Genomic DNA, 27,629 nt, shown 5'->3' with positions numbered 1-27,629 from the left:
TCACAAGTGTGGCCAGAAAGGGGGTTTCACCAACTCGAAGCTGCAATGGGCAAGGTAGAGTCCTTCTTGGCTACCAGGGCTATGATATACCCAGCATCCTTTCTACCCTATACCAGGCAGCTTTTGGGCACTTGGACAAGGGACTAGAGATCCTGGGTTTCCATACCTGAGAGTTGTGAAGGCCAGGGATGGCTGTCACTACTTCTGTTATATCTTGCCTGTAGTACCTAAGAGGTACAATGTCCTGTAACAAGCCCAGGCCTTATTACCCTGTCCCACTTGGGCCCGCTCTAGGACCAACAACTATAGCTCCAGGCATAACCCCCAGACTGGGACCCACTACTGCTCTAGTTGCTTTTGGTCTCAGGAAAAGCCAGGACCAAGACTGGACCTTGGACAGAAATGGAGGCATGAAGACCCCTGTAGAGAGTCTTCCCAGCTTATCTTCTAGATCACAAATGCCAAGCAACCAGTAATGCACAAGTTCAGTGCCGCCCCTCTGCCACTCACTGGCCTTTGGCCTTAAATCCAACATTTTTTGTTGGAAGAGTCAGGTGCTCAGGGTAGGGCAAGGTGAGGACAGGATTCTGGGGATGGTGGCACAGCTTCCAAACCCAGGGTATGGGAATGGGGAAGCAACCACTGAGCATGGGGAGCAAAGCACAGGGGGCCAGACTGATGGGGGGGGGGGGGGGGGAGTCCGAGCCTTGCTCCGTTAGCACAAGCGCTTGTACGTGTAGATGTAGGCTTTGCAGCTGGGGCATGTGTGTGTCACGTCCTTGAAGTCATTGATGAGGCAAGGGATCAAGCAGCAGCCCAGATCACACCTGAATCAAGAGACGGTGACACAGATTAAGGCCTGAAGAAAAGGGGCAGACGTGGTCTACATTGTCCTGCTAGCCCCACTCTGCCAGTACCCCATACGTACCCCATGAAGCAGCAGAAGAAACCCAGCACAAAGTTCATCAGGCCTATCTCATAGGAGATCTTGGTGGTGATGGCCTGCTGGCAGTGAGGACACACTGTCTGTACTGGTGCACCTTCAAAGATCTCCCCCTGTAGCACTGTCACTGTGGTGGCTGCCCCTGAAGGGACTAAGACAGTGGCTGTGTGGCCCCCAGGACCTGCATAGGGCCCTGGTGGGTAGGGTCCTGGTGGGTAGTAGCCCATGGGTGGATGAGGGCCTGGAGGAGGGTAGAAACCTGGAACAGCATAGAATATAGAGCAGACAGAAATCATTGGTTGGCTGCATGTCTTGTGAGATGAGCAGAAAGCCCAGTGGTCCAGCACTAGTACACAGCCTTCTAGAGGACCACAGAGTAGCAGTGGAAGGAGGCTTTGTGGCTGGGAGCCTGAATCAGTGTGGCCGTCCTATTTATCCAATCTTTCCTAGTCTCTACTCCATGGGACCAAGACAAATATTGCAGCACTCCCCCTTTTTGTCCCCTTGCCAACAGCAAGAAAGGACTAGGTCACCAGGCCTACAAGGATGGAAACTTCCTTGGCCTACTTCCAGCCCCACTCCTGGATAGAGCTCCTCTTTGTGTCAGGATGTAGTATGCCTAGGACCAGCCACCCTGAGCGGTAGCACCAGAAAGCTGTCGATAAGAAGTCAGACCTGTCATTGGCAAGGAGACTACATGAACATCCACTGTGATTGAGGAACTCGCCTTGAGCCAGAGCCAGGTTGTCTGTGCCACCCCTTGTCCACAGTCTGTGACCAGTAACTTCCCTCTGCAACTGTCACAGTGCTCCCCTTGTGTCCCTTCCCAACTTACCTGGAGGCATATAGGTGCCATCTGAACCCACATGGGGGGGGATGAAACCAGGCTGGGACATTGGGTGGCCTGGTGGCTCATAGGGTGGCGGGCCAATGTCTGCAGGGGGCAGTGGCATGCCAGGTGGGGGCTGCATCACAGCTGGGGAAGTGCGGCCTGGATAGAGAAGGCAAGAGTTAAGGAAATCTGGGCTTAACACATGTGGAATATCATTGCTTTGGGACATAGTGTGATTTGGGAGCAAGATAAGCTCACTGTTAAGAGTGAACACATCTGGAAAGGGGAGGAATGACCCTACCTGGGGTAGGTGGCGCTCCACTTTTCTCTTCCAAAAGCGGGGCTGTAGGGCCCCCAGGATAAGGAGGGGGTGGCTCATTAGACATCTTCACTGATGCTCCTGGACTGCAGAGAAAACAGACATGAACTGCTGAGTTCCATTCTGGCTCTGGACTCTGGTAGGGGTTGCCAACCAAAGTGTGAGGCCAAGTAACACATCTCCCTGGCTCCTCCTGCAGGCAGGGGTCTCATGCCATGGCCACCTTTTCCTTCAAGGAAATGTCCAAGATGGGACCAAAAAAGCTAGTAGGCTGAGAATGCTGTCTTCTGGAGTATGACCAGTGGACTGACTGACACTGGGAATGCCCCCACCTTCTCTATCACCTGTATTCTTTGGAAGCTGGAGGTGGTCCTAAGAACAGGAGCCACTAAAGTAAAGCTTGGCCCCCAAATTCTGAGAACCAGACCCAAGGCTCCACCAAGGACAGTTTGGCACCTCCTCTAACATTTTAGGCCATACTACAAGGGGTCACCTCTACCAAGAGCTGCTGTAGCTAGGGAAAAGGGTAGCAGCTGACTTCATACCTCAGATCCTGGTGCTTAGAGAATAGAGGCAAGTGAAGGTCTTGCTACTGTTGGCTGGGACATACGGCTCTCGGGAGCTGTTTCAAGGCAATCAGAAGCAATACTGTCAGCCAGGCCACCCACAAGTTAATTGCTCCACTCTCCCACCCTGCCTCACAGCTCCATTTTCTCCCCCACAGTGGCCTGAACAGTTCCCATGTATGAATGAATGCAAAAGAAGCCAGCTGTGGTTCTTGTCTGTTGGGAATAGGAAGCTGAAGAGAAAGTTAGTGGAGTCAAACACGGCCTCACTTCTTCACCACATTTCCTTAATACCCACTGTTAGGAATGAGGAAGAATAAACTGGGTCTCCTGACCCTCCTTCATCCATTGCATCATTAGACCAACCATTAATAGTATTTTCACCGGGACTACCTTTTTCTACTACAAGTAATAGTATGATCTAGAAAAAAAAACTCAGCCGTATCACATATACACAGGTATACATACAAAACACTTTTAAAAACATTGATTAGATGACAAGGCATCTACAAATGTGTTCTAGAAGGTGGAGAATTACAAACCCTCTGGACAAGTTTTTAAAAAGGTGAGAAGGACTGGGAATGTGGCTTAATGGTAGAATGCTTGCCTAGCAAGCATGAAGCCCTAAGTTTGATTCCTTAATACCATATAAACAGAAAGAGCTGGTAGTGGCGCTGTTTTTCAAGTGGTAGAGTGCTAGCCTTGAGAGAACAGTACTTGCGCCCTGAGTTCAAGCCCTAGGACTAGCAAAAAAAAAAAAAAATTAGAAAGAATGAATACATAGTAAAGAAATTGGAACCTACACATGCTGTAGTAGGGGAGACAGCCCTTGTGGGCTCATTGCATCTCCCTTATGGCTGCCTGCCATGCACTAGTGGTTCCTTCAGCCCTTCACATCCACACCTGTCGTCTAAGTGCAGCACAAAGTGGGACACATTCCTCCAGTGCAGAGGACAATCTGGACAACAGCTTGTGAAAAAAATCTCAGAACGCAAACATCAACAGCCTTACAACACTCAGACCTCAGAGCTTACCACAGCCAGATTTGACTCACAAACCTTCAGGCAGAGGCAGCATCAGGCAAAGTGTAGGAAATAAGAAAAACCACCAAATTTCATGGCCAGCAAGGCGTAGCCACAGGAATTCCATTGCAGGTCATGGGAGTGTCTAGGGTATTCTTGGAAGTCAGACTACCCTGAGTAAGGACCCAGAAAAGGTACAGTCCTGACATTCGGAGTGAGGCGGATGGGGGTTCAAGACCACTGAGCTCTCAACAGCCTCAGAGCAGCCTGTAGAGTAGTGTATAATATCTGCATGTTAAAGGGAAGGCAAACAAGCTTGTTCTGTCTCCAGGGTTGCACAGCCTCACAGTCACCTCAGATGTTTTGAAAGATTTATTCTGAGCCTTAAACTACCCATTTCTAGGCACAATACTGAGGATATTGGGAGTGCCACACATCCCTGGCTAAAGCTTCGTGTCTACTGCTCAGACCTCAGCAGTAGCCCCTGCTGCAGAAGCCATTGGCCTTGGGGGACCGGAGGTACTTTCCATAGCTGAATTATGAGCAGAAATGGAGCCAGAGATATGTGCAGGGGGTAGGGTGCTTGTGTTTGTGGGTGTCTCACCACAGGACTTTACAGATCAAACTGACCAAGATGCTCAGTGTCTGTGGCATGTTTTAGGTGCAGGCTCAGCCAGCAAGGAAAGATTTGGGACTTTGTCAGTACAAGGAGGGCAGCATGGTGGGTGGCTGATGTGTTAGGAGGCTCCAGGCCGTTCACATGTGGGAACAGGCACTGTGGAGATCCTAACCTGGAGTCTCCCTGAGTTGTTAGAATTCTCACCAATGAGGGCAGTCAAGAAGAAAACCCTTAGAATAGAGATTCAGCAAGACAGGAGAACTGAGGCAGACTCTGCCTCAGGATGAGAATGTCCAAGAGGGAAGGCTGGTCCCTGCATTCTACCAACATAACCTAGCAATTGCCATACCTTTCTGCAGGAAGTTGCTCATGCAACTCGGGAAGCTGGCGCCTTGCTTCCACCTGCCTGTGCCCACCACAGCCATCTTCCCACTGCTCCCGGGAACATAACTTCTGCAAAGCCACCCTCATATCCACACCCCAGCCTACTGAGAATGTCTAAATCCTAAATGGCATCTGCTTCTCAGTACCAGGTGGGTGGGGTGGAGTCTGCTCAGTGTAAGCTTTATCCTAGAATACAAGCCTTTGCTCCCCTAAGCCTCAGGGTTAACCCCTGCCCAACCCCTGCTCATGCAGGCCCACTATAAGGTACAAGCATTCCCTTCACTCAAGGCCTTGTGCTCACCAAGCCTCTCAAAGAAGCTACTTCTGTAGCTGCCAGCTGGGGACTTTCCCAGGAGTGAGGAATTGGTGTTGAAATGCCTGCAGGGGCGTTTATATTTTGGGACCACATAAAATGTGACTCAGCTCCAAAGAAAGTCTTCTAAATGGGATCAGCATAGCACCAAACTCAAGACCCCATTTCTGTCTCTCACTTAGAAGGCTGGCCCCATGTCCAACTGTGAAAATAGACAGAATAGGGAGCTCTGGGGTCAGAATCCTCATTTCCCTAGGGGCGGGGGTGGGGGAAGAAAGGGTATTAATGTTTGTGAAGTAATGCACCTTCTATCTGGTAAATATAATGTAACCCTTCTATTAATTACAATAAAAATATATGAAAAAATAAAGAATCCTGGGGCTAGGAGTTTGGCCTAGTGATAGTGCTTGCCTAGCATGCATGAAGACCCAGGTTCGATTCCTTGGTACCACATGCATAGAAAAAAGCTGGAAGTGGGGACAGGGCTCAGGCCCTGAGCTCAAGACCAGGACTGGCAAAAAAAAAAAAAAGAATCCTCATTTCCCTGTGTGAACTGAGGTAGGCCACCTGCCCCCTATGCCAGGCCCCAGTGATGAGGAGAGCTGACTACTGAGACAAAGACCTTCTGGAATCATGGTTTGATGAATATACAACTTTGTGAACATATTTAAGTTCTGAACTGTACTTAACAATGGGGCTGCATCCCGAGAAATAGGTGATTCCATGTTGTGCAAACAATAGCTATATACCAGTAAGTGATAATCCAATTGGAACCTCTGTTTTATAAGCAATCCACCTATGACCAAAATGTCATGTTGCACTTTGACTGCATGTCATGCATGACTATATTTGGAAAAGAATACAAGCCCAGGGCAAGTCAGGGAAGGGCAGCTTGAACTAGTCTGGGGAGTGGGAGATCCCCTCCTGCTGCTGTGTTCACCTATTCTCTGCAGGTCTGTTGCTTCCCAAACAGGAGTTACAAGTTACAAGGCTCTGGAGCCCTGGGGACTGTTCCTGGCCTTCTGATGTTTTAAAGGCTATTCATTACTTATTGCTGAAAGCAACACAATTGATCCAAGGTCAAAGCCAAGCCAACAAGCAGCAGCCTGTGGCAGCCCCAGCAGTATACCAACTGAAGCTGCAAGTCCCCTTGGAGGGAGGCAGCAGGACTGAACAACTCTTGGCTACAGACACTACTGCAGGGTCTAAAGAATTCTCCAGTTGAAGTCATCCTACATACTGAGGACACCAGCCATATACCATGGTCTCTTCTGTCCTGGTGGGCCTGTCAGCTGAAACATTGCCAAGCCCTGTGGAAGAAAGCCCAGGAGAGAGGTGCACTTTGAAACTTAAGGCCTACTGGGACATTCAGCATGGCCAGCTCTGCATATAAGCAAGCTCTCTTAAGAGCCAGGTGACAGAGGACAGGGTCCAGAAGGACCTTCTGGCACTGCTTCCTCAAGGGTCTACCAGAAACAAATTTTGGTGGAAAGACTCCATTACACTTGATTATTGAGAACATCAAATAAATTTTGGTTTTGTAGATTACATCTTTAAAGACCACAAATGAGGAGCCAGGTACTCCTGGCAACACATGTAGAAGCAAAAGGTAGTTTGTGCTCAAGGCTAACACTACAACTCGAGCCACAGGACCACTTCAAACTTTTTCTGAGTAGTCTATTGGAGATAAGTCACAGCCTTTCCTACCTAGGCTGCCTTTGAACAATGATCCTCAGATCTCAGCCACCTGTGTAGCTAGAAGCCACCAGTGTCCAGCTTTTTTTTTTTTTTTTTTAGCTCTATCCAAAAAGTAGCTAGTTCAGCCAACAAATTAAAACAACTGTATGGGGCTGGGAAGTCGTAGAGTGCTTATCTAGCATGCATGGAGCCCTAGGTTCAATTCCTCAGTACCACACAGAAAAAGCTAGAGGTGGTACTGTAATTCAAGTGGTAAAGTACTAGCCTTCTAGTACTAGAAGCTCAGACAGTGCCCAGGCCCTGAGTTCAAGCCCCAGGACTGGCAGAAAAAAAAAAATACATATATATACATAGCCGGTGCCAATGGCTCACGCCTGGAATCCTAGCTACTCAGTAGGTTGAGATCTGAGGATAGCAGTTCAAAGCCAACCTGGGTACTAAAGTCTGTGAGACACTCTACCTCTAATTAACCATTAGAAAACCGGAAGTGGTGCTGTGGCTCAAGTGGCTGAGTGTAAGCCTTGGGCTAAAGAGCTCAGGGACAGGACCCAGGCCCAGAGTTCAAGCCCCATGACTAATTAATAATGATGATGATAATAATAATAATGTTTACTGCCTATGTGGCACCGAGTCATGTGTATAGCAGTGAAGACTAGCTTAAGTTCCAGCAGATTCTTTCCCTGATTCTGTACCATTATTTAAATGAAGCATGATGCAAAAAAGGCAAGATAATGAACACTGTTATTTACTTAGTAGTCTACTGGAGATAAGTCGCAGCCTTTCCTGCATAGGCCACCTTTGAACCATGATCCTCAGATCTTCTGAGACCATTCGGGAAACCTGAGACCACAGATCCCATATTGAGAACCACTGTGCTGGAGAAACCCCACTGGAATGTAAGCAGGTGCACCATTAAGTACCTGGAGGCAGGGATAGCCACCTAGGGTGGCCTATGGGTCTTGGGTCCTCACTGGGGACACTGTGTTGTTTTACCTGGGCTGCACTCTGGGGAGGTACCTGCTGCCATGGAAGCAAGCAGTCATGACATACACTCTCATCAACTACACCCAATGCAGCATTATATACCTGTGTGACACATGAGACTCGTCTCCTCATCTGTTGAACTCTCATAGTGGAAGCAAGGTTTAAAAGAAAGCATAGGCTGGGAATGTGGCTCAGTGGTAAAATGTTTGCCTAGCATGCATGAGGCCATGGGGTTTGATCCCTTAGTACCACATAAACAAAAATAAATAAAACAATTAAGGTGTAGGGGCTAGGAATGTGGCCTAGTGGTAGTGCTTAGTAATACATATACAGAAAAGCCAGAAGTGGTGCTGAGGCTTGAGTGGTAGAACACTAGCCTTGAGAAAGCTCAAGGGCAGTGCCCAAGCTCTGAGTTCAAGCCCTAGGACTGGTTAAAAAAAAATGTGTAAGGCTGGGTGCGGTGGCAAACACTTGTAATGCAGCATTCAAGAAGCTGATTCAGGAAGATTGTGAGTTTGAGGCCAACCTGGGCTACATAGTGAGACCATCACAAACATCAAAATTCGCAAAGTGCAAAACATCCAGCACAGGAGGGTGGCCTAGCACCTGAGAACTCTGAATAAAGGCAACCTACTATTACCACTTAGCACCAACTGGCAGCACTGTCTTTGCCTTGGGGGGGTCTGATTCTCCTGGTGCCCATGCACCACCAGCATCAACCCCAAGAGAAGTAATTTGGTTTCTCTGTTCACTCTTTAGCAGAACAGAGGCTATGCCTCTGTTCCTGGGACATCTATGTAGAATGGCAGGACAGCAATATCCTAAAGGCCAGTTTTCTAGTGGACTTCCCTTTTGAGCATGTAGAGGCCTTGTTGGATAGCCCCAGTTCAGCAACATCCTGGAAGGCCCTCCACTCCCCAGGGTGGCTGTGTACTAAGGCCCAGTTGATTGCCACTGACCCCCTCCTAGAGGAACTCCCCTCATGGCAGCCCTGGCACCAGCAAGCCTGAGGGGCTCCTTTGTCCACAGAAGACAGGTTCCAGGCATCTGGCCAGGAGCAGGGTGTTCTGCCTTGCTGGGGAAACTGAAAGGCAGCCCTCTGCCTTGCCCACAGCCTCCCATCTGCTAGACACAGGCCATGCCTGCTGAGATGTGGGGAAGGGCTGGCCAGCTAGTGTGAGCTTTAAAGAATGGCACTGGCTAGAGTAAGACCAGAGAGATGTCTTTGAACCTATTCTCTCAACCACCCCAGGGACAAGCTCCTTGAAGGCCCTCATTTAGGGTGGATTGGGTCAGGGACAGCGTGCCTGCCTGGAACAATCAACCTGGGCTGGAGAAAGGGTCTGAAGCATCACTTCAACAGACCCTCAGCCTTCCTTGTTCGTTCCTGGATGTTGGACCCAAGCCAGGTGTATCAGGGAGAATGGGTACAGTCCCTGCAGATCACCCGACAAGAGGGGAGGTGTGCCAATCCCCATGGGACACTTGATACAAGAGAACAAAATCTCTGGGCTTGCCCAGCACCATCACTGGGGCATGGCCCCAGGCTTGTCCAGTGCCCTCCTTTAGCTGTCTAGCTGCCTTGTTTCTGCATGCTCTACTGCCAATGCAGAAAACTCCTTCAGGAAGTACAGACATGGAGGGGAAACAAGGAATGTGGCAGCTATAGCTGCACTCATACTAGTCAATGAAATCACCAGCACCTGTCCCAGATACAAGATGTGGTAACTGAGAACCAACTAATTTTAGAAACATCACTTAAGCCATCAAAATGGAAGCCCTGGGGGGGGGGGGGGATTTGCTGCATTGAGCAGAGACAAAATGAACTGCCACGTAAGATTAAAACATACCATCCTGAACTACAAAAACTGCTAAGGCCCTTTCTTTGTAATCAAACTATGTCGTCACAACAGTCATAGACACCAAGTGGAATAATCTTAACTATACCACAAACACCTCCAGGCTCTGAGAGTCCAGGAAGAGGGGCTTGTTCCAGGACCTGCCTAAGACTCTCTATTCCACAGGAAGAAGCAACCTTTGGTTCCCCTTTCTTCCTTCATATATTTCAACTCGCTCTCAGAACAGTGAGGTGATCTTGTCTTTCTTAGACGTCTCATTCCATTATCATTACTTTGCTAGTCCTAGAGCTTGAACTCAGTCTGGGGGCTGTCCCTGAGCTTTTGTGCTCAAGGCTAGCATTCTACTACTTAAGCCACAACTCTACTTCTGCATTATTATTTTTTTTTTTGGTCAGGTATAGGGCTTGAACTATGGGCCTGGGTGCTGTCCCTGAGCTCTTCAGCTCAAGGCTAGCACTCTACCAGTTTGAGCTACAGTACCATTTCTAGTCTTCTGATGGTTAGCTGGAGATGAGTCTCAGATTTTCATGCCAATGATGTTTTGACTCTCAGATCTTAGTCTCCTGAGTAGCTAGGATTATAGGCATGAGCCGCCAGTGCCTTGTCTATCAATTATTCCTGAAGGGAATTCTGGGTGAAGACCATGAGGTACAATGATCTATTTCATTTTTTAAGGATGGCCAAAGAGGTTATGGTAGAAAGGATAAAGTAACAGACTAGATGCAAGGCAGATTAGCAACTACTCCTTAGTAAGACTTCACAATGGCCCTCTTTCAGGCTTTTTAAAATGCCTTATCAAGAGTGTTAAAAGCACACAGAAAGCCCAGTCTTAGGGCATGGAACCATCCTGTAACCATTGGGAGCTCAGCCAGCCTGCACCAATGACAACCTGCTCTACAGAGCCAGCGATCACAGCACAAATGTCAGCAAAGGTACACTGGGAGAATGACAATGTAAGTGCTCTAGGATCACAAGTGAGAAGCAAGTATAATTAGAATTTTCTATGCATCATATAAAATCCTATATGGAAGTTTAACAAAATTCCTATTGCTTGAAGTCCACCCTGGACCCTAAGAGTTCACTCACACAAGCTGGGACAAAAGAACTCCCTGGGAAATGGGAGTGTGCATCATGTTTGGCCTTGCCATGTTTCCCATGTATAAATTCCTTTGTGACTCAGACATGTAGAGGCAACCTTTCAGGGATGGAAAACCATCAGCAATAGCAAAGTCTGAGAGCTCTGCTGACATTCATGCAGGTATGGAGATGTGGCTATCCCAACTATTCAGAGCAGCTGAGGAATACAGAGAAGCTAAGTCCTCAGCTGTCCTGACATACCTATGGCCATCAGCCCTGCCTCCAGTGTCAGATCTGCAGATGTTGTTCAAAATACCTTTGAATGCCTTGGCCAGTGGTATCCTATGTGCTTAATTTACAAAGATTTCATGGTACCTGGAACAAAAGGCTTAATTTGCGGTGCCCAGCCCCCAGCTTTCTCATGGGAGGGAATTGGGATGCAGAACAAAGCTGTCCTCCATGGAGCCACTGTTCCTCCATACCGCTCAAAACTCACAGGTCATTCAAGGACTTTAATGAGCAGTTAGACTTGATGAGCTCTTTGCTTTACCATCCAATTTTAGAATCAACCCCGAATGAATGTGCTTGAAAATTCAATTCTCCATTCAAAACAGTATCCCCAAATGAACGAAGAGGCACACAAATGGACAAAAGGTGAACAAATGCAACAATGGTACTCACTGGACACTATGTTGAAAATGAACTATACAACTTGTGAGTAAGGAATGGGAGGAAAAAAACTGAGAGAGCAAGGGAAGGGGTGACATTATTCAAAAAGAAATGTACTCCTAGCTGGGTGTCCACGGCTCACCTCTGTAATCCTAGCTACTCTGGAGGCTGGGAGATAAGGATCGAATTTCAAAGCCAGCCCAAGCATGAAAGGCGAGAGACTCTTACCTCCAATTAACCACCAGAAGTGGTGAAGCAGCTGAAGAGCTCAGGACTTTGTACATGCCCAGAGTTCAAGCTGCATGACCAACAACAACAAAAAAGTACTCTTTATCTGACGTGTATAACTGTAACCCCCCCCCCAAAAAAAAAAAAATGGCTGGAAATGTGGCTTAGGGGTAAAGTGCTTCCTTAGCATGCATGAAGCCCTGGGTTCCATTCCTCAGTATTATATAAACAAAAAAAGTAGGAAGTGGTGCTGTGGCTCAAGTGATAGAGTGCTAGCCTTGAGCAAAAGAAGCTCGGGGACAGTTCAAGTGCCAGGACTGGCAAATAATAATAATACTTTTTTAAAGTGTCCCTAGTTAAGCAAGGGTGGCTCATGCCTGTAATCCTAGCTACTCAAGGAGGCTGAGCTTGAGGATCAAGGTTCAAAGGCAGCCCGGCACTAAAGACCATGAGACTCTTATCTCCAATTAACCACTAGAAAAGCGGAAATAGCACTGGCTCAAAGGGGTAGAGCGGAAAGGGGTAAAGCCTTGAGCGGAAGAGTTCAGGGGACAACACCCAGGCCCAGAGTCCAAGCCCCACGACCACCAACAACAAAAGTCTCCCTAGTACTTTAGGAGAGGGTGGAGCACAAGAAGTAGTGTGTGCCTAGAGAATTGACCAGCTATTAGGGAGACAAGACAGCTAAAATGCAGACACAGCATCTGAGTTTATTCACCCAACAAATACTGAGTTCCCACTATGTGTCCAGCACTTTCCTAGGCAACGAAGGTGGGGACATCTGTCTTAATGGATGGGAGGAAGACCTGTAAAACAGAAATACAGAGCATGTCACACAGTGATACAGGGATGACTGCTGCGGAGCTGTGATTCTACCTTAAGCATAGAACATTCCAGATCTAAAGGTGGTAAGGTGAGCCATGTGCAGGGCTGGGGAGAAGGTCCAGAGAAAACATCAGAGCAGATCCTGTGACAGGAGAGTGGTGCTTAGGATAAAAGATAGTGGGTTGAGGGGCTGGGTTAGGCCCTGTAGTAACTGGACACTCACTTTTACTGAGTGAGCTGGGAGGCTTTAAGGGAATTTGGGGAACTGGGTTGTCCCACATCATATGTTCAATGCACTAGATGTCCCTGGTATCAATAAGCAGCTTCTGGAGGGGGGACCCTAAAGTATTTGGTTAAAACCAGCAGCTGTAAGTACAGTTCCTTTTTTGATCAGTTTGACAAGAAATGGATTAGTATGGCAACCAGACTAAGAAAGTAACTGATACTGGAACATGGTTCTGATGGCGGTTAGGAGGGGTTAAGCCTCAATTCTTGAAGGATACAAGAATACCTGAATATGAGCACTAAGAAGTGAACACTTAAGGCTTTTTCTTGAGGATTTCTCCCTAGAACTGGCCAGGATTCCTCAGGTTTAATCAAGCATGAGCCAGGTTACTCATAGAGCTATCCTGTCACCTTTTTCTTATTCCAAGTGAGTACCTATTTGTAAAAAGTCAAGACATCCACCCAACAATTCACTGGAGACTACTCACCTCAAAGTTCCTGCCTTCAGGGAGCAGCCCCAGGGAAGCTAGGGCATGCTTGGGAAGAATTTAGAGAAGATACTAGGGAAAACCAACTGGAGCTCCAGCTGTGGGTCCATCTCTGAGGACAGGTAAGAAATTCTAGGCCCCAAAACAACACTGCTTACAGGAGGGAGATTTCGCCACCACAGCCAGGCTGACATTGCTGGGCTGGGGCTCCCTACCAGAAGGCCTTGTTTCAGTTGGCTACACCCCAGTCTCAAAATGGTGGTTGAAAAGGGTTCTGGAAGCCAGGCGTGGTGGCTCACACCTGTAATCTTAACTACTTAGGAGGCTGAGATCTGAGGACAGCAGTTCAGTCAGCCTGAGCACTAAAGTCCGTGAGACTTTGTGTGTGTGTGTGTGTGTGTGTGTGTGTGTGTGTGTGTGTGTGTGTGTGTGTGTGTGTGTGTGATGAGGCTTGAACTCTGGGCCTGGGTGCTGTCCCTGAGCTCTTCAGCTCAAAGCTATTGCTCTATCCTTTGAGCCACAGTCCCACTTTCCATTTTCTAGTGGTTAATTGGAGATAAAGAGTCTCAAAATCATTAGTGCCCAGGGTTGGCTTTGAACCTAGATGTCAGGCGTGAGCCACCACACCCGGTTCATGAGATTCTTAACCACCAGAAAACTGGAAGTGGCACTGTGGCTCAAGTGATAGGGCGGTAGCCTTGATCTGAAAAGCTCAGGGACAACGCCCAGACCCAGAGTTCAAGCCCCATGACTGACCAAAAAAGAAAAAAAACAGAAAAGGAATCCGTACATTTTCCCCCCCTTGAGCAATTGGCAAACCCTCCTAAGTCCATAGTAAAAATGTGCTTCTACTATCTCATCTGATGGGTCGGAGTTCAAGGGGAAAAGTCCAGGTTCAACCCCAGGTCCCAGACCTACCATAATTCACTCCAGCCCTACCCTACTGTACCCTCATACTTCCACATTTGATGAATGTTTGAGATTAACCTCAGTGGATGGCCTATGCTATTACTAACCCAGGCCAGAGCACAGCCATAGCTCAGATGGACTTCCCTGGCTCCTTCCTGCAAATGCCTTTGTTTATGGCCAAAATCCAAAACAGGAAAAAATACCATTTCTTGAATTGTACAATCAGTTCCATGGAGACTTAATCACAGTAGGGCCAGGAAAACCTGTTTCCTGTCCATTTCCCTGGTCCTTTCTTCCTTTAACCCCTGCCGTTCGGGAGAGCTGGGTATGCAGCCCCACTCTGATGTGCGCTGACTCCATGGAAATCACTGAAACACACCTTTGCTTTCCCAGATGGAGGATCTGTACCTCTGAGGATGACAGGTGAGAGCCCACTGAGGAGGAACAAAGAACAAACACATAGAGGGTCCCACAATGAACAAAAATCTCATTCATTCTAGAGCCCCAATTTGTAAAGCTGTTGTACTTCATGTCAGCTGAACACTATGACACTTATAACACATTACCCTTTTGTTAGAATTATCTTCAAAAGCCACCCAAGGCAACTTTTTTTTTTGGTCAGTTGCAGGGCTTGAACTTTGGGCGAGGGCTCTTAAGCTCAAAATTAGCACTCTACCGCTTGAGCCACAGTGCCACTTCTGGTTTTCTGATGATTAACTGGAGAAAGAGTCTCACCGACTTTTGTGCCTAGCTTGGCATTGAACTGTGATCCTCAGATCTCAGCATCCTGAGTAGCTATGATTACAGGCATGAGCCACCAGCTCCTGGCTTCCAAGGCAACTCTTGTACTTTTCTTTACCTACTTCTACCTATTGTGTCCTTTTTTTCTTCAATAAGGAAAAACCTAGACAGTGTAACTAGCTCTCAATCCAGACTGAATTAACATTTATTGAACACACTAGCAATCTAGTTTTTATGACACTCACAACCAGGGACACTGGAAAGGTATAAAAAAAATATTTTCTAACCTTGCCAAAAATATGTTAACTGTTTTCACAGAAAGTACCAGAATGTTATTGAACTTAAGTTCCTGGGACTATTAGATATGTATGGCACTGTGCCTGTCCGACGGACCATTTTGTCCTGTATGACACGGTTTTATGCTGTTTTTACTTGATCTAATATGAGGGAGCCATAATCTTTTCAGCACTTGTGGTAGATACAGGTCTTTGTCCTGGCTGTTGTGCTTTACCTAGATGGAATGAATGAGGCTCTGAGAAGGCAAATGGCTTCAACGTCACAGGAATGGCCTCCATTAAGGTTTGCTGACTCTACCTCTAAGCAGTGCTGGTCCCAGGATCCCATCACTATCCCCAAAGCACTGCTGTCTCAGAGTAGGAAAGGCAGAGTAAAGCCAGCGCTTAAAAGGTGGCCAGATAAGCCATCTCCTTAAGCAGAGGTTTATCAACCTTCCCTTCTGCCTCCCCGACCCCTAAGATAGTACTTGGGAGAATCCTGACGGTATGGAGATGAGACAGAAGCTTTTGAAGGGACCTAAGAAATAAATGGGCATATTTCCATTCTGTGCATTCTACTTCCAAGTACATTTGTGGGACAAGAAACCTGTCAGCACTGCCAGCCTGGCTCTCCTTTCCTTCCACTCAGGGTTAGGTCCTTACAGAACTTCCCAGCTTGCTGTCTTCTCACTAGATTATTGTCTGCATACAGGACAGACACAATAACATAGAATGCTGACTTTAACTGACACATTTCTCAAACTGTCCTCTCTATGAGGAAACACACATTCTTCTCTTTGAATAGTGCTTCTGTAACACAGACAAATTTCCATAGAGCCTGTCTCTTGTGTCTCAGGTGAACAGGGTAAGAAAGGGATTGGCTTGTGATTATGGAACCAAGTACTAGGGCCAAAGGGACACAAAGCCATGATCTCTAATTCACTAGCACCAAGAGCTTGCCAAATGTGCTTTCCTGCCTGCTCTCCTACTTTAGAAAACACCCATCAAACCAGTAGGTTCAAACTAGGCAAGATCACTTCAATTACTGCCAGTAAGATCTGCTGGGGCAACTTGGCCTTTGAGACACATTACATTCTCTCCCTCTCAAAACAATCTTATTCCCTGAAGTATTCACACATTCCATGTTTCTACTCTCAAGGTGATTCAAGAAAGATGAATTTTAAATCCTCCTAGGAGCACATGAAAGGTCTCTCCTGCTTCGTCAGCCACATGCTAAGGAAATACCTCTAAACCTCTTTGGATCCTCAGGGCTGGAAAACAGTGACTCATGCCCTTAATCCTAGCTACACAGGAGGCTGAGATCGCAGCATCAAGCTTTGAAGCCAAATCTGAGAAAATTCATATCTCTAATTAACCAGCAAAAAGCTGGAGGTATGGCTCAAGTGGTAGAGTGAAAGCCTTGAGTGAAAAAAGCTGAGAGTGCAAGGCCTCGTGTTCAAGCTCCAGTACTGAGGAGGAAAAAAGCCAGAAGTAAAGGCATGACTCAAGTGGCAGAGCACCAGTCATAAACAGGAAAAAAAAAAAAAAAAGACAGTGAGCTCCCAAGTTTAAGCCCCAGTACTGGCACACACAGATACAAAAATATTTTTTTAAAGATGGCCTGGAGTTTGGCCTAGTGGTAGAGTGCTTCCCTAGCATGCACAAAGACCCGAGTTCAATTTCTTGGTACCACATACATAGAAAAAAGCAGAAGTGGTGCTGTGACTCAAGTGGTAGAGCTCTAGCCTTGAGAAAACCCAAGTTCAGTGCTCAGGTCCTGAGCCCAAGCCCAGGACTAGCCAAAAAAAAAAAAAAAAAAGAGAAAGATTCTAAGACTCTAATTAATGATGTACATGCTTAATTGGAGTTGAAATGTACTAATATGCTATCTAATATAAAATGTACTAATGTGCTAATACTTTGGCATGGATAAACAATACTGGATATTCGATAAAATTGCAACGAAACATTAACTGTATGTACATTCTAGGCAGAGGCTAATGGGCAATACAATGGAAAAATTCAATTTGTCTGTATGTTTCAGATTTTTCCTAAGTAAATGTGGAGTGGATGGGTTTCCTGAAATGGTAAGTTATTAACAATAACTTTCCTATTAGGAGAACAGGACAGTCAGACACTGGTGGCTCATGCCTGTAACCCTAGCTACTCAAGAGTTCAAGCTCCAGGATGGACACACACACACACAAAGGGGTGGGGGGGGGGGGAAGGGGTAGGAAGGATGAGGAAGAATCAAATTTGATCAGAGTCCAATGTATGTATTTGTGGATATATATCACAACCAGTACACACTAATAAAATGTTTTAAAGGGCAAGCAGAGTTGGCTGGCCTCTTCACCCCACCCAACTCTGGTCAGCGCCCAAGGGAGAAGCAAAGTATCAAGGAGAGCGATCCCATTTGCTAAGGTCCTGCCTTGTCCACATTCCACCCCAGAGAACATACACAAAACTGACCTAAGGGGCAAGGTACCCCTTGCCAAGAGCCCTTGATCCTCAGCCTCGAGGGTTATCTCAGGAGCTTATTAGATACAGATTCTTGTGCTGCACCCCCATAAACATACCCAATAAGGGTCGGATAAGCCTAGGAAGGGGGGGGTGGACCCAGGCATCTTCCCTGGTAACAAGGATCCTCCTGGTTCTGACGCAGAAGATCCTAGGCCGATTTACTCCATCTTTCTTGCTACCTGTTGGGAGGACCCAAGGAATCCACCTTCGTCAAGGTCCTGGGTGGCGCTGAGGCTTGACCGGCCGGCCACCTCCCTAACCAGCTTGCTCGAGGGCCCCGCAGAGTCACGTCCAGTTCCGCACGCGCCGGCGAGCCGGCGGGGGGGGGGGGGCCGCGCGGCGGGCTCCCCTGGGACCTCCAAGGTCACCCGCGCGGGACTCGTCGAGGCTGCTCGGCTTAAAGACCCCGGCTACAGAACCCCGGTCCCTCGGCCCAAGCTTCGACACCGACGGAACCGGTGATCAGAGGGGCCACCCTGGTAGCCGGGCCCTCAAGACTGGTAACCTCAAGGCTCCGGGAAAGCGGCCGCCGCAGCCCAACCGCAACCACCACCGACCGCCCCCTCCCCCCCCCCGCCCGGCCCCATCCCTCGCCCAGACCGCCCGGGGTCCCAGCACCCCTTCCGAAGGAGAGGAGCAGAACCAGGCCGTCCCCGCCCCTTTTACCTCCGAAGTCAAGCACAGCGAGGCTTGTCTGGGACGTGGAGACGGGGAGGGAGTTCGTCCTACCCGACGAAAAGTAAACCCCCCAGTCCGCGGGTTCTGGTGGGGACGCCGCCCCCGTGTGCCCAGCGGCCCCGGGGACCAGCAGATCGCCTGCGCTCCCGGAGGCTCCTGGGACTTGTAGTCAAACTGCACGCCCAGAGGCTCCTGGGACTTGTAGTCAGGCTGCGCTTCCCGCAACACGCCTGGAGGCACGGATCTAAGGGCCCGGCATGCAACGCGGGAAGGGGGCGGGACTTCGCGCCCCCAGGTCACCGGGCCTGTGGTGTTTGAGGCCCAGCCCCCGTTAAGGACGAGGGTGATAGGTGTAGGAGGCGGTTCCTGGGAGAGAAGCCACCCCCCCCCCAATACGCAGAGGCGACCCACCGTCCCTGCAGCTTGTCAGCAGAGGAAACGCTGCAGCAGAACGGCCGCCTCCGCAGCTGGTTGTCCTACCCTTGTCAGAAGAGGCCGGTAGGCTCCGGTGGTGTCTCGGTGAGGCGCCGGGCCTCGCGCGTGCGGCACGTGACGCGCCTCCGTGACGTCAGGGGGCCGGGCGGTTCGGGCGCGACCTGAGCACGTGGGAGGACCGGGCGCCTGTCAGTCAGCGGAGGAGAAGGTGGCGGAGTCCCGGGAGCCGCGGGGCTGGCGCGCGCGCTCCGGCCCCGTCCGCGCCTCCGCTCCGCCCCCCAGCTCCGGCACGCGGGGAAAGGACGGCGCACTTTGTTTTTTTTTTTTTATTACTTATTATTATTTTTTTTATCCCTTTCCGGGCCTCATTTGCGTCACACACAGTGGTCAGTTCTCAAAAGGGCCCCTTCCCTTCGTGTAGACCGTACACAAAACGGCCAAGGCCACGAAGGAAAGTCGCCAGATGGCCTCACTGCTTCCTCGGGACGGGGTGGGAGAGGCCTGGAAGGTGGGCTGTGGGAACGAATGTGGATCTGGCCGACGCCAGAATGACCATCAGTCGTCACCATTAAGTTTTGTTGGTGCTCCGCAGACGCACTACTAATACTGAGCTGTTTCCCCCCAGATCCACACTAGGGTGCTTTCCCGTTCACTCGTGGACGGTCTTCGCTGAGGTCAGATCGAGCCTTCAACTGTCCTTTTGGGGGGGGGGTCTCCTTATTTCTGTGCTCCTTGTTGTGACTTCGCCACGAATCTCTCATATGTTTGTGCTTCTTGTGGTGATTTTTGCTCTTTAAAACAGCCCCCAAGTGTAGGGCTAAAATGCTCTCTAGTTCCTAAATGTAAGGAAGCTGGGAAGTGTTTTACTGAGAGAATGTGTGTTCAGTGAACTTCATTCAGAGTTGGCATTGAATCAACAATATATGTATATATATATACACATATATATATATCAAGGTATCTTTACATACTCGTAAACCAGTGTCGCTCATTTTGTTTGCAAAATGTGTGCCCAGAGGCTCACCAGGACCTAACCCTATATTTTCCCCCCAAGAAGTAGTGGTTCAATGTTCAGTATAATGCATCATTTATAGTAGATTTCATAGTATATAATTATCTTAAACAGTAAGACTTAACTATATATGATTTGATTCTGTTTCCTGTGTGGAGAGTACTTTAGCACAATAGAAGCCAGTAGGAAACAGAGGCTAGCACATATATATATATATATATATATATATATATATTTAAAATTTTTTCCTGCTAAACATGTAAAACATAGGTGAAGGTAATTTTAGTGATATTATATATTTAGCCCATCATTTGCAAAATATTATGTCAGTATTTTATCAGCATAAAAATACCAGTGAAAACATTTTACTTATTTTTACACTGCCTTTGGAATACATTGTATTGTTTCACTGTATAATTTACATCTAAGTTTAATTTGGTTCCATTTCAAGAGTTTGCCCCATGTGATTTGTGGGTGCTGTACTGGACAACACAGATGTGGAATCTAGATCTAGATCATTTACTCACTTGACCAAGCAAGGTCTTGTTCTAGGCTTGGAAATATACAAAATGGAATGAAGCCCAATCTCTGTTCTCAAAGTGAACACAGTCCAGCTATAGAGGCTAACCTAATAGCTTCAAAATAAGCTGTTTTGAAGATGTCAGCAAGCTTAGAAAGTTCAAAGGAGGGAATGCCCAGACAAGGAATGATTCAAAGAGGAGTTGGGCTAAGCTGGTACTTCAAGGATGTGTAGGAGGAGTTCCCCAGGTGAAAAAAAAGTGGTTAAGGGCTCTCAGGTAGAGAAGTGAAATGCGGTATCTGGGGAAATGCAAGTGTCTATGGGTATTGCTGGAGTTAGAATCCAGGACCTTATACGTGTGAGGCTCATGCTCTACCACTTAGTTCCACCCCCAGACCAGAAAAGCAATTTTATATGGCTAGGTAGGAGGGTAGAAGAAAGATGCAGGTATGAGGGAATTTGGAATTCATCCTACTCAGTAAGTAATAAGTCATGCTGAAATATGAGGCAGGAAGTTACCTTAGGAAGGGAAGGTGGCTTTGAGACTAAGAAGAGGGTAAGGAAGGAAAGAATAATTGTGGATTAAAGGGGAGCAAATGTATCCCCTGCAGCAAAAGGCAAATAGAACAGGACATGCTAGCCCCACAAGACGCTTTATGAAATTTTGCTGACTATCTAGGATCCGTTTAGGATCCGGTGCAAAAACCAATGAGAAGCCTAAGTTTTAATTAGAAGAAACTAAGTTCAAGTCTTAGGTCACACCATTATATGGTGCTATTCAACATATTTAATAATTCTAACTTCAAAATGGGAGAGACACGACAGCAGTTTGCTTCATAAGACAGCTTTACTCACTGAGACACTTCACAGTGCCTGGCATATTGGTGCCACTTGACGCAAGTGGTAGTTGTTAATACTTGCTGGTCTGGGAGAGCCCATGTGTCAATTAGCTTGCCTATAAGATTGAATCATCACCTCCCAGCTACAATGAGCAAGAATCTAGGAATAAATGAAATAACTGAAGTATGTGTGTAACTATGAAGGCAAATGTTCCTTAAAACATTAAATGTAAGGGTCAGGAGTGTAGCCTAGTGGTAGAGTGTTCGCCTAGCAAGCACGAAGCCCTGGGTTCCATTCCTCAGTACACAGAAAAAGCTGGAAGTAGTGCTGTGCTTCAAGTAGTAGAATGCTAGCCTCGAGCAAAAGAAGTTCAGTGATGGTGCCCAGACCCTGAGTTCAAGCCCCAGGACCAGCAAAAAACAACAATGATAAATGTATGTAGGCATGATGATATATGCTTGTAGTCCTATCACTCAGGAGGAAGAAAAGAGAAAGAAAGGAAAGCAGGAGGATGGAAAGTTTCAGGTCTGCCCAGGCTACATAGCGATTTTGTCTAAAACAAATAGATTAAATGAAGTCCTTCAACAACTTCCATTTCCATTTCTAGAAATATGCCCAAGAGAACAGAGGAAATCCATGTATACAAAGACCTGTGTGCCACTGTTCGTACTCCTAGGTCACATTCCTCACCACCAAAGGGTAAGAGTAATAGACCAAACTTTGGTCAGTTTCCTCTGACTCTTCTTTCAATGTGAGCATCTGAAACTTTCTTTGTGTAGCTCAGTTTTAGCACCAATCTTGTTAGATAAGTTCCTACCCTGGATTTCTGACCTTAGTCCTCATCTCCCATCATAACCCAGGGTGCTTGCTGGATCTACCCTGGCAATGCCTTCAGCAAGAGTCGGGTTAGACCAGATTAGCCAAGAATTACTCCGCCCTCAGTCATATTCCAACTATAACAGCACCTTCCCACGCCTTAGGTATAAATGCTTGCCTTTCCTTGTCTTCAGAATTGAGTCTCTTCCACTTTTCCTCCATTGCAATTATTCTTGAATAAAATTGGTTTATGCAGCTTTTGCTACTGTCTAGCTCTGGTTTTCATTGACACTTAAATATCCATCAGCAGATGAATACATAAACAAAATGGAAGGCTGGGAATGTGGTTTTAGTGATAGAGTGCTTGCCTAGCATGCATGAAGCCCTGGGTTCCACTCCTCAGTACCACATACACAGAAAAAGCCAGAGGTGGCGCTGTGGCTCCAGTGGCAGAGTGCTAGCCATGAGCAAAAGAAGCTCAGGGACAGTGTCCAGACCCTGAGTTCAAGCCACAGGACTGGCAAAAAAAGAAAAGAAAATAGAAAAGAAAAGAAAGAAAAAGAAAGAAAGATGGCTGGGAGTTTGGCCTAGTGGTAGAGTGCTTGCCTAGCATGCTTGAAGATCACGGTTTGATTCCTTGGTATCACATAGATAGAAAAGCCAGAAGTGGTCTGTGGCTCAAGTGGTAGAGTACTAACTAGCCTTGAAGAAAACCCACGGACAGTGCTCAGGCCCTGAGTTCAAAGGAGCCTATTCAGACAACAGAATATTATTTACCATGAAAAGAAATGAGGTATTGCTATAGGCTACAACACATAACTATCAAATCATTGTGCCACGTAAAAGAAGCCAGTCACGAAAGACCATGTACTGTATGACTACATCTATGCAAAATGTCTCTGTTACCATTTGGATTTGAAGTGTGCCCTCAATGGCCAGAGCTAAAGGCTTGGCTGTCATCTGATGGCATTATTGGGAAGTGTACAAGTTGACCTTGCCCCTTCCCTGCAGTCTCTGTTCCCAGCTGCCATGAGATGAGTGACATGCATCTCCACCGTGATACTCGGGCCTCACCACGGATTCACAGTGATGGGGTCATGTTCCCACAGACAGAAACCTCTGAGACTGTGAGACAAAATAAGCCTATTTTCTCCCACGTGGATCTCCCTCAGAAATTTTGTCAAAGTGATGACAGTCTAATAGTTTGGAAGGCCGGGGGTGGGGGAACAGAAAGAAAGATGGTTACCTGGGGCTAGGAGGAAAGGAAAAATAAGGAATACTTTTTAGAGTGATTAAAACATGTTTTGACGGGCTGGAAGCATAGCCTATTGATAAAAGTGCTCAGCTAGCATGCATGAAGCCCCGAGTTCAATTCCTCAGTACCACATACTAAGAAAAAGCCAGAAGTGGTGCTGTGGGTCAAATGGCAGAGCGTTAGCCTTGAGCAAAAAAGATCCAAGGACAGTACCCAGGCCCTGAGTTCAAGCCCCAGGACTGGCAAAACACACAAACAAAAAAAAAGGGGGGGAAAAACTGTCCCAAAACAGACTGTCATGATGGTTGCATATGTGTGTATACATATATATAATATGTATATAATATGTGCTGAAAAGCATTGTACATTGTAAATGGGTGGATTCTGCTAGGCTCTGGTGGCTCACACCTATAATCTTAGCTACTCAGGAGGCTGAAATCTGAGGATCCTGGTGAGAAGTCAGCCTGGACAGGAAGGTTCCTGAGACTTTTATCTTCAATTAAGCATCAGAAAACCAGAAACAGAGCTGTGGCTCAAAGTGGTAAATCCCTAGCCTTAGCAGAAAAGCTCTGGGACAGTGCCCAGGCCCTGAACACAGATGGAATTGTATAGGATGTGAACTAGATATTTAAAATAGATGTTACTAGCAAAGGAGGGAGGGAGAGGTACCCAAGGCAATTTGGGAAGGTTTCAGACACATAATGAAACAACAAAGCTGAGGCTGGCATCTTAGTATAAAGGTGAGGCAACATGGTTTGTTTCTTGCTCTGGAATCCTCCAGTTGTCCGATCAGGAGCCTATGACTGTCCCAGAAGGTACCAGGTTCTGACTTGCATTGGAACTGTTCCTCTCACACCAGAATGCAGCTCCTTCAGTGTCACTGGCTCTTCCCCTGGCACCTGAGGCTCACCTCCAATCAGTACACATTGCAAAGCCAACGGCCTTTTATTTTTAGTCCAGATTTTAGCAAAACTAGGGCAGCAGGAACACCAGAGGCCTGGTACACCTTCAGCCACAGGTGCTTTTGCACTTGGTGGCCCTTGCCACCAGAACACCATCCTCTGACCATGGACAAACACCTCTTGGATTTCAGTGGGCAGCACTCCTTCAGACCCCCCCACCCCGCAGTGCCTGAGCCCATTCTCCTGACTGTGCTTTAATGCAGCAACACAGTGGCATGTAGGACCGAGCCAAGTCCCTTGCTTACCTTTCCTTGCATGACAGCACTGAGAGCTATCTTTCTCGGTCTACTCTTTTTTTTATATTTTTTATTGTAATTAATAGAAGGGTTACATGATATTTGCCAGATAAATGGTGCATTAATTCCCATACATTGATACCCTTTCACATGTCTTGGTCCCCATTTCCCTACCCCCCTCCCCCACTCAGTCTACTCTTTTTAAATAAGACCTGATGAGGAGAAAGTGGTGGTACATGTCTGTAATCCTAGCACTCAGGGGGCTTGGGACATTGTGGCCAGTCTAGGCTACATACCAAGACCCTGCTCAAAAGAAATAAAAATTAGGCCTACATTTTACCTGGAGACTCCATAAAGACAAGTGCTTGTAAGTGCTCACAAGCCCCCCTTGCTAGCACAGCCAGCACTGGCACCAGGTGGGGACCTAGAATATGGCCGTCTCCCCACCTACAGTCTTCTCCATGGCCCTTTCCACTCACAGGCTCTGATTAGGGAGTCACTGCTCTTAAGAATAGATTGGTTTTGCCCTGTTTTTAATTCTTATATAAGTTGGACCTGGTTAGGATGCAGTGTACAATTTTTGGAATGCAAAAGCCCCGAGTGACTAAAGGACGTCTGGAAAGCAGTTCTGCTTGCAAGAGTGGAGCAGGGACTGGTCAGGAGAAGCTGTCAGGTCTGCCACCTCTGCTTCTTCCTTGGCCTCCGCTGCCCCCACAGTGGGTTGAGGCACTATGGGCTTGAAAGCTTCCGACAAGCTAATATCACTAAGCACTCTGTCCTGGGTATCCAGCCAAGCACGATACACACAGCAGAAAACCCGTACACATTTACCTCTGGCTCTCAAATCTATATGCAGGGCCAGGGTAGGTAAGGAACATGCTCAGGGTCTCATAGCCAGCACCCTGTCAATCCCAGGTCCATAGAGTTCACCAGGCCTGGGTGTGCACACCTCTGGCTGGATGAGATGCTGTCGTAGCCAGGCTGGCCAAGGTGCCTGCCAGCTGAGCCAACACGCGCCATTCAGCCCTCACTGTATCAGGATTTGGACACTGCAGGTTTCCAGACCTCCAGTGCAGGACGGTGCTCTGAGTGGTGAGTGTGAGTTTTTTCAATCAGATCACACCCCAGCAACTCTATCTCATGCTTCCCTGCAAGTCCAGGTTACCCCAAGAGTCATTTGGAAGCCTCCTGCCACAGCCTCCCAGCTGCTAGGAATACAAGCATGTACCACCATACTCCAGAGGTAAGTTTCTTCAGCTTTGTACTTTTTTTTTTGCCAGCTCTGGGCTTGAGCTCAGGACCTGTGCGCTGTCCTTGGACTTTCTCAAGGCTAGAGCTCTACCACTTGAACCCCAGCACCACTTCTGGCTTTTTTCTATGTATGTGGTGCCGGGGAATCGAACCTGGGTCTTCATGTATGCTAGACAAGCACTCTACCACTAGGCCAGACACCGGCCCCAGCTTTGTACTTTTTATAGCAATGCATTCCTGCAGTGTGAACTTGATTGATATGGCTGCTTCTGCCCAGTTTTCTAGCTGTGAGGGCCAATCATGTGACCCATGGGCATTCTTCCTTGCTGTATAACAGTCTCACCTGCAAATATGACCTAGTTTGTCTACTTAGCTGCTCCTGGAGCCTTAAAAATCCCAGAAGAGGACTTTGCCTCTTAGGCATAATGATGTTACAAACAGCCTAGTATGTGACATGAGGCCTGTTCTGATGGGCTGGGTCACAGGGTGTACAGAGCTGCTCCACTTTGCCATACCAAAAAATTTCCAGAGCATTCCTGCCTGGTCATATGCCATAGCGTGGGTTCTGCTGTTCGTACACTTGCCATCCCTGGCTATTTCCACCTCTTCAAATTTAAATGATTAGGATGTAGCCCCTGAGAGCTGGCAGATCCTTTGAAGGGGTCATCCATCTAGCAAAAGTGTACTGAGTCTACTATGTGCTAAGCCCTGGGTTCTGACACTAGAAAGAGAAGGAAGAAAAAAAGTCTGTTCCTTAACTAGGCACCAGTGGCTCACTCCTGTAATCCTAGCTACTCAGGAGGCTGAGAGCTGAGGATCATAGTTCAAATCCATCCCGGGCAGGAAAGTCCATGAGAGTCTTTATCTCCAGTTAACCACCAAAAAGCCAGAACTAGAGCTGTGGCTCAAGTGGTAAAGCACTAGCTTTGAGCTAAAGAGCTCATAGTCAACGCCCAGGCCCTGAGTTCAGATCAGCACACACGCAAATGTCTGTGCCTTGAAGGAGTACCAAGAACTCTTTTCACATGTCATGCCACATCTTGTATTCTCATCATCCAGAGAAGGACACCCCAGGGGGGTCAGAGCCACCACGAAAAGCTGGCTTTGTACTGACAAGCGGGGAAAGGTGCCCCCGGATTCCCATGGGAAGATGAGATGGGTCGTTCGTATGTTTGTGAGAGTTGGAAGAGAGGTAAAGCCTGACAGGTGAGGGCCCGATAGGTGCAGCAGGTCTGGCTGATGGGGGAACTGGCAGGGCACAGCACAGTGGGGAACCAAGAAACATTTGTTAGCAGGTATGATGGCCCGTTTCAAATGTCACCTTGACTGGCTTAAGGAATACCTAGTAAAGCCTTCTGTCAGTGTTGGCAGTGGTTACAGCTTAGGTGAGAAGATCTGCCCTTGTGGGTAGCCCCACAGTCAGTCAGCAAGGGGCAATGTAGTCATCTGTCTCCAGGGACAGGACTATGTTCTTCCTCCTCTGTCCTCGGACACTAGCACCCTAGCCTCCCCTGCTTTGGACTCCATGGTTTCCACTTGTGCATTCTGCCCATTCTCAGGTACTCTGCCTGTTAGCCTCAGACAAAGAAAGCTCTACCTCTAGCCTCTCTGTTTCTGAGGCCCTTAGAGTTTTCCTAAGCTAGGAAAACTCTAGACTCCAGAGCCTCCAGCCTGCAGAAAGCCCTATAACTACAGAAGCCAGTCCCTTAACAAATTCCTCTCGTCTGTCTGGTATCAGTATGTCCTGTCGATCTCTCTCTGGAACACCCTTCTGAATATGGGGTGCATTTGGCCATGTCCACAAATGAACTTAGTTCTTCAGGTTCTTTTCTCATTGTTCTTTTCTCTTAAAAACCTAGCCTTCAAGACGGCACTTGAACTTGGGCCTTCCTGACTTAAGAAATCTGTCTTCAGTCCTGATTCTAGAGACTTCAGAAGAACAAACTGCCTTTCCATCCCCTCCCTCCAGACCTCTTGGGAAGGGTCATCAGCCTTACATGATCAGAGGGCTTGAATGAAGAGGCTGCCAGTTCACCATTCAAATATTCATCCAGTAATTACTTGTCATCTCTTCTGGGTGAGGCATGCCCCAGGGCACGTGGGCTGACCTAGGCTCTCAGAAGCA

General features: G+C 47.7%; 1 protein-coding gene across 5 annotated transcripts; it reads right to left on the bottom strand.

Annotated features, from left to right (window-relative positions):
• Positions 1-375: 375 nt before the first annotated feature.
• Cdip1 (cell death inducing p53 target 1) lies at positions 376-27,595 on the bottom strand. Of its 5 annotated transcripts, XM_090324979.1 has the most exons (7): positions 18,166-18,352; positions 12,232-12,319; positions 2,640-2,716; positions 2,077-2,180; positions 1,779-1,934; positions 929-1,202; positions 376-827 (listed from the first exon to the last, which is right to left on the bottom strand). In XM_090324979.1, exons 4-7 carry the CDS (start codon positions 2,159-2,161, stop codon positions 716-718), a joined length of 627 nt encoding a protein of 208 aa, XP_090181105.1. In that variant the 5' UTR covers positions 2,162-2,180; positions 2,640-2,716; positions 12,232-12,319; positions 18,166-18,352; the 3' UTR covers positions 376-715. The 5 variants fall into 5 exon arrangements, with proteins under 5 accessions (XP_090181105.1, XP_090181107.1, XP_090181106.1 ...); XM_090324981.1 differs by lacking the exons at positions 12,232-12,319; positions 18,166-18,352 and adding an exon at positions 27,502-27,595; XM_090324980.1 differs by lacking the exons at positions 12,232-12,319; positions 18,166-18,352 and adding an exon at positions 18,658-18,740.
• Between the last annotated feature and the right edge of the window lie 34 nt (positions 27,596-27,629).

This window comes from Megascapheus bottae, chromosome 36 (genome assembly GCF_031878675.1).
Source record: "Megascapheus bottae isolate mThoBot1 chromosome 36, mThoBot2.hap1, whole genome shotgun sequence".
Classification (NCBI taxonomy): domain Eukaryota; kingdom Metazoa; phylum Chordata; class Mammalia; order Rodentia; family Geomyidae; genus Megascapheus; species Megascapheus bottae.
This window is presented reverse-complemented; position numbering and strand designations above follow the sequence as displayed.

Excerpts from the sequence above, each read along its gene's own strand:
- Cdip1 (XM_090324981.1), bottom strand. The coding sequence starts at position 2,161 with ATGTCTAATGAGCCACCCCCTCCTTATCCTGGGGGCCCTACAGCCCCG. Across the intron at positions 1,935-2,076 it reads TGGAGCGCCACCTACCCCAG|GCCGCACTTCCCCAGCTGTG; the intron begins GTAGGGTCATTC and ends TTCTCTATCCAG. Across the intron at positions 828-928 it reads TTCTTCTGCTGCTTCATGGG|GTGTGATCTGGGCTGCTGCT; the intron begins GTACGTATGGGG and ends CTCTTGATTCAG.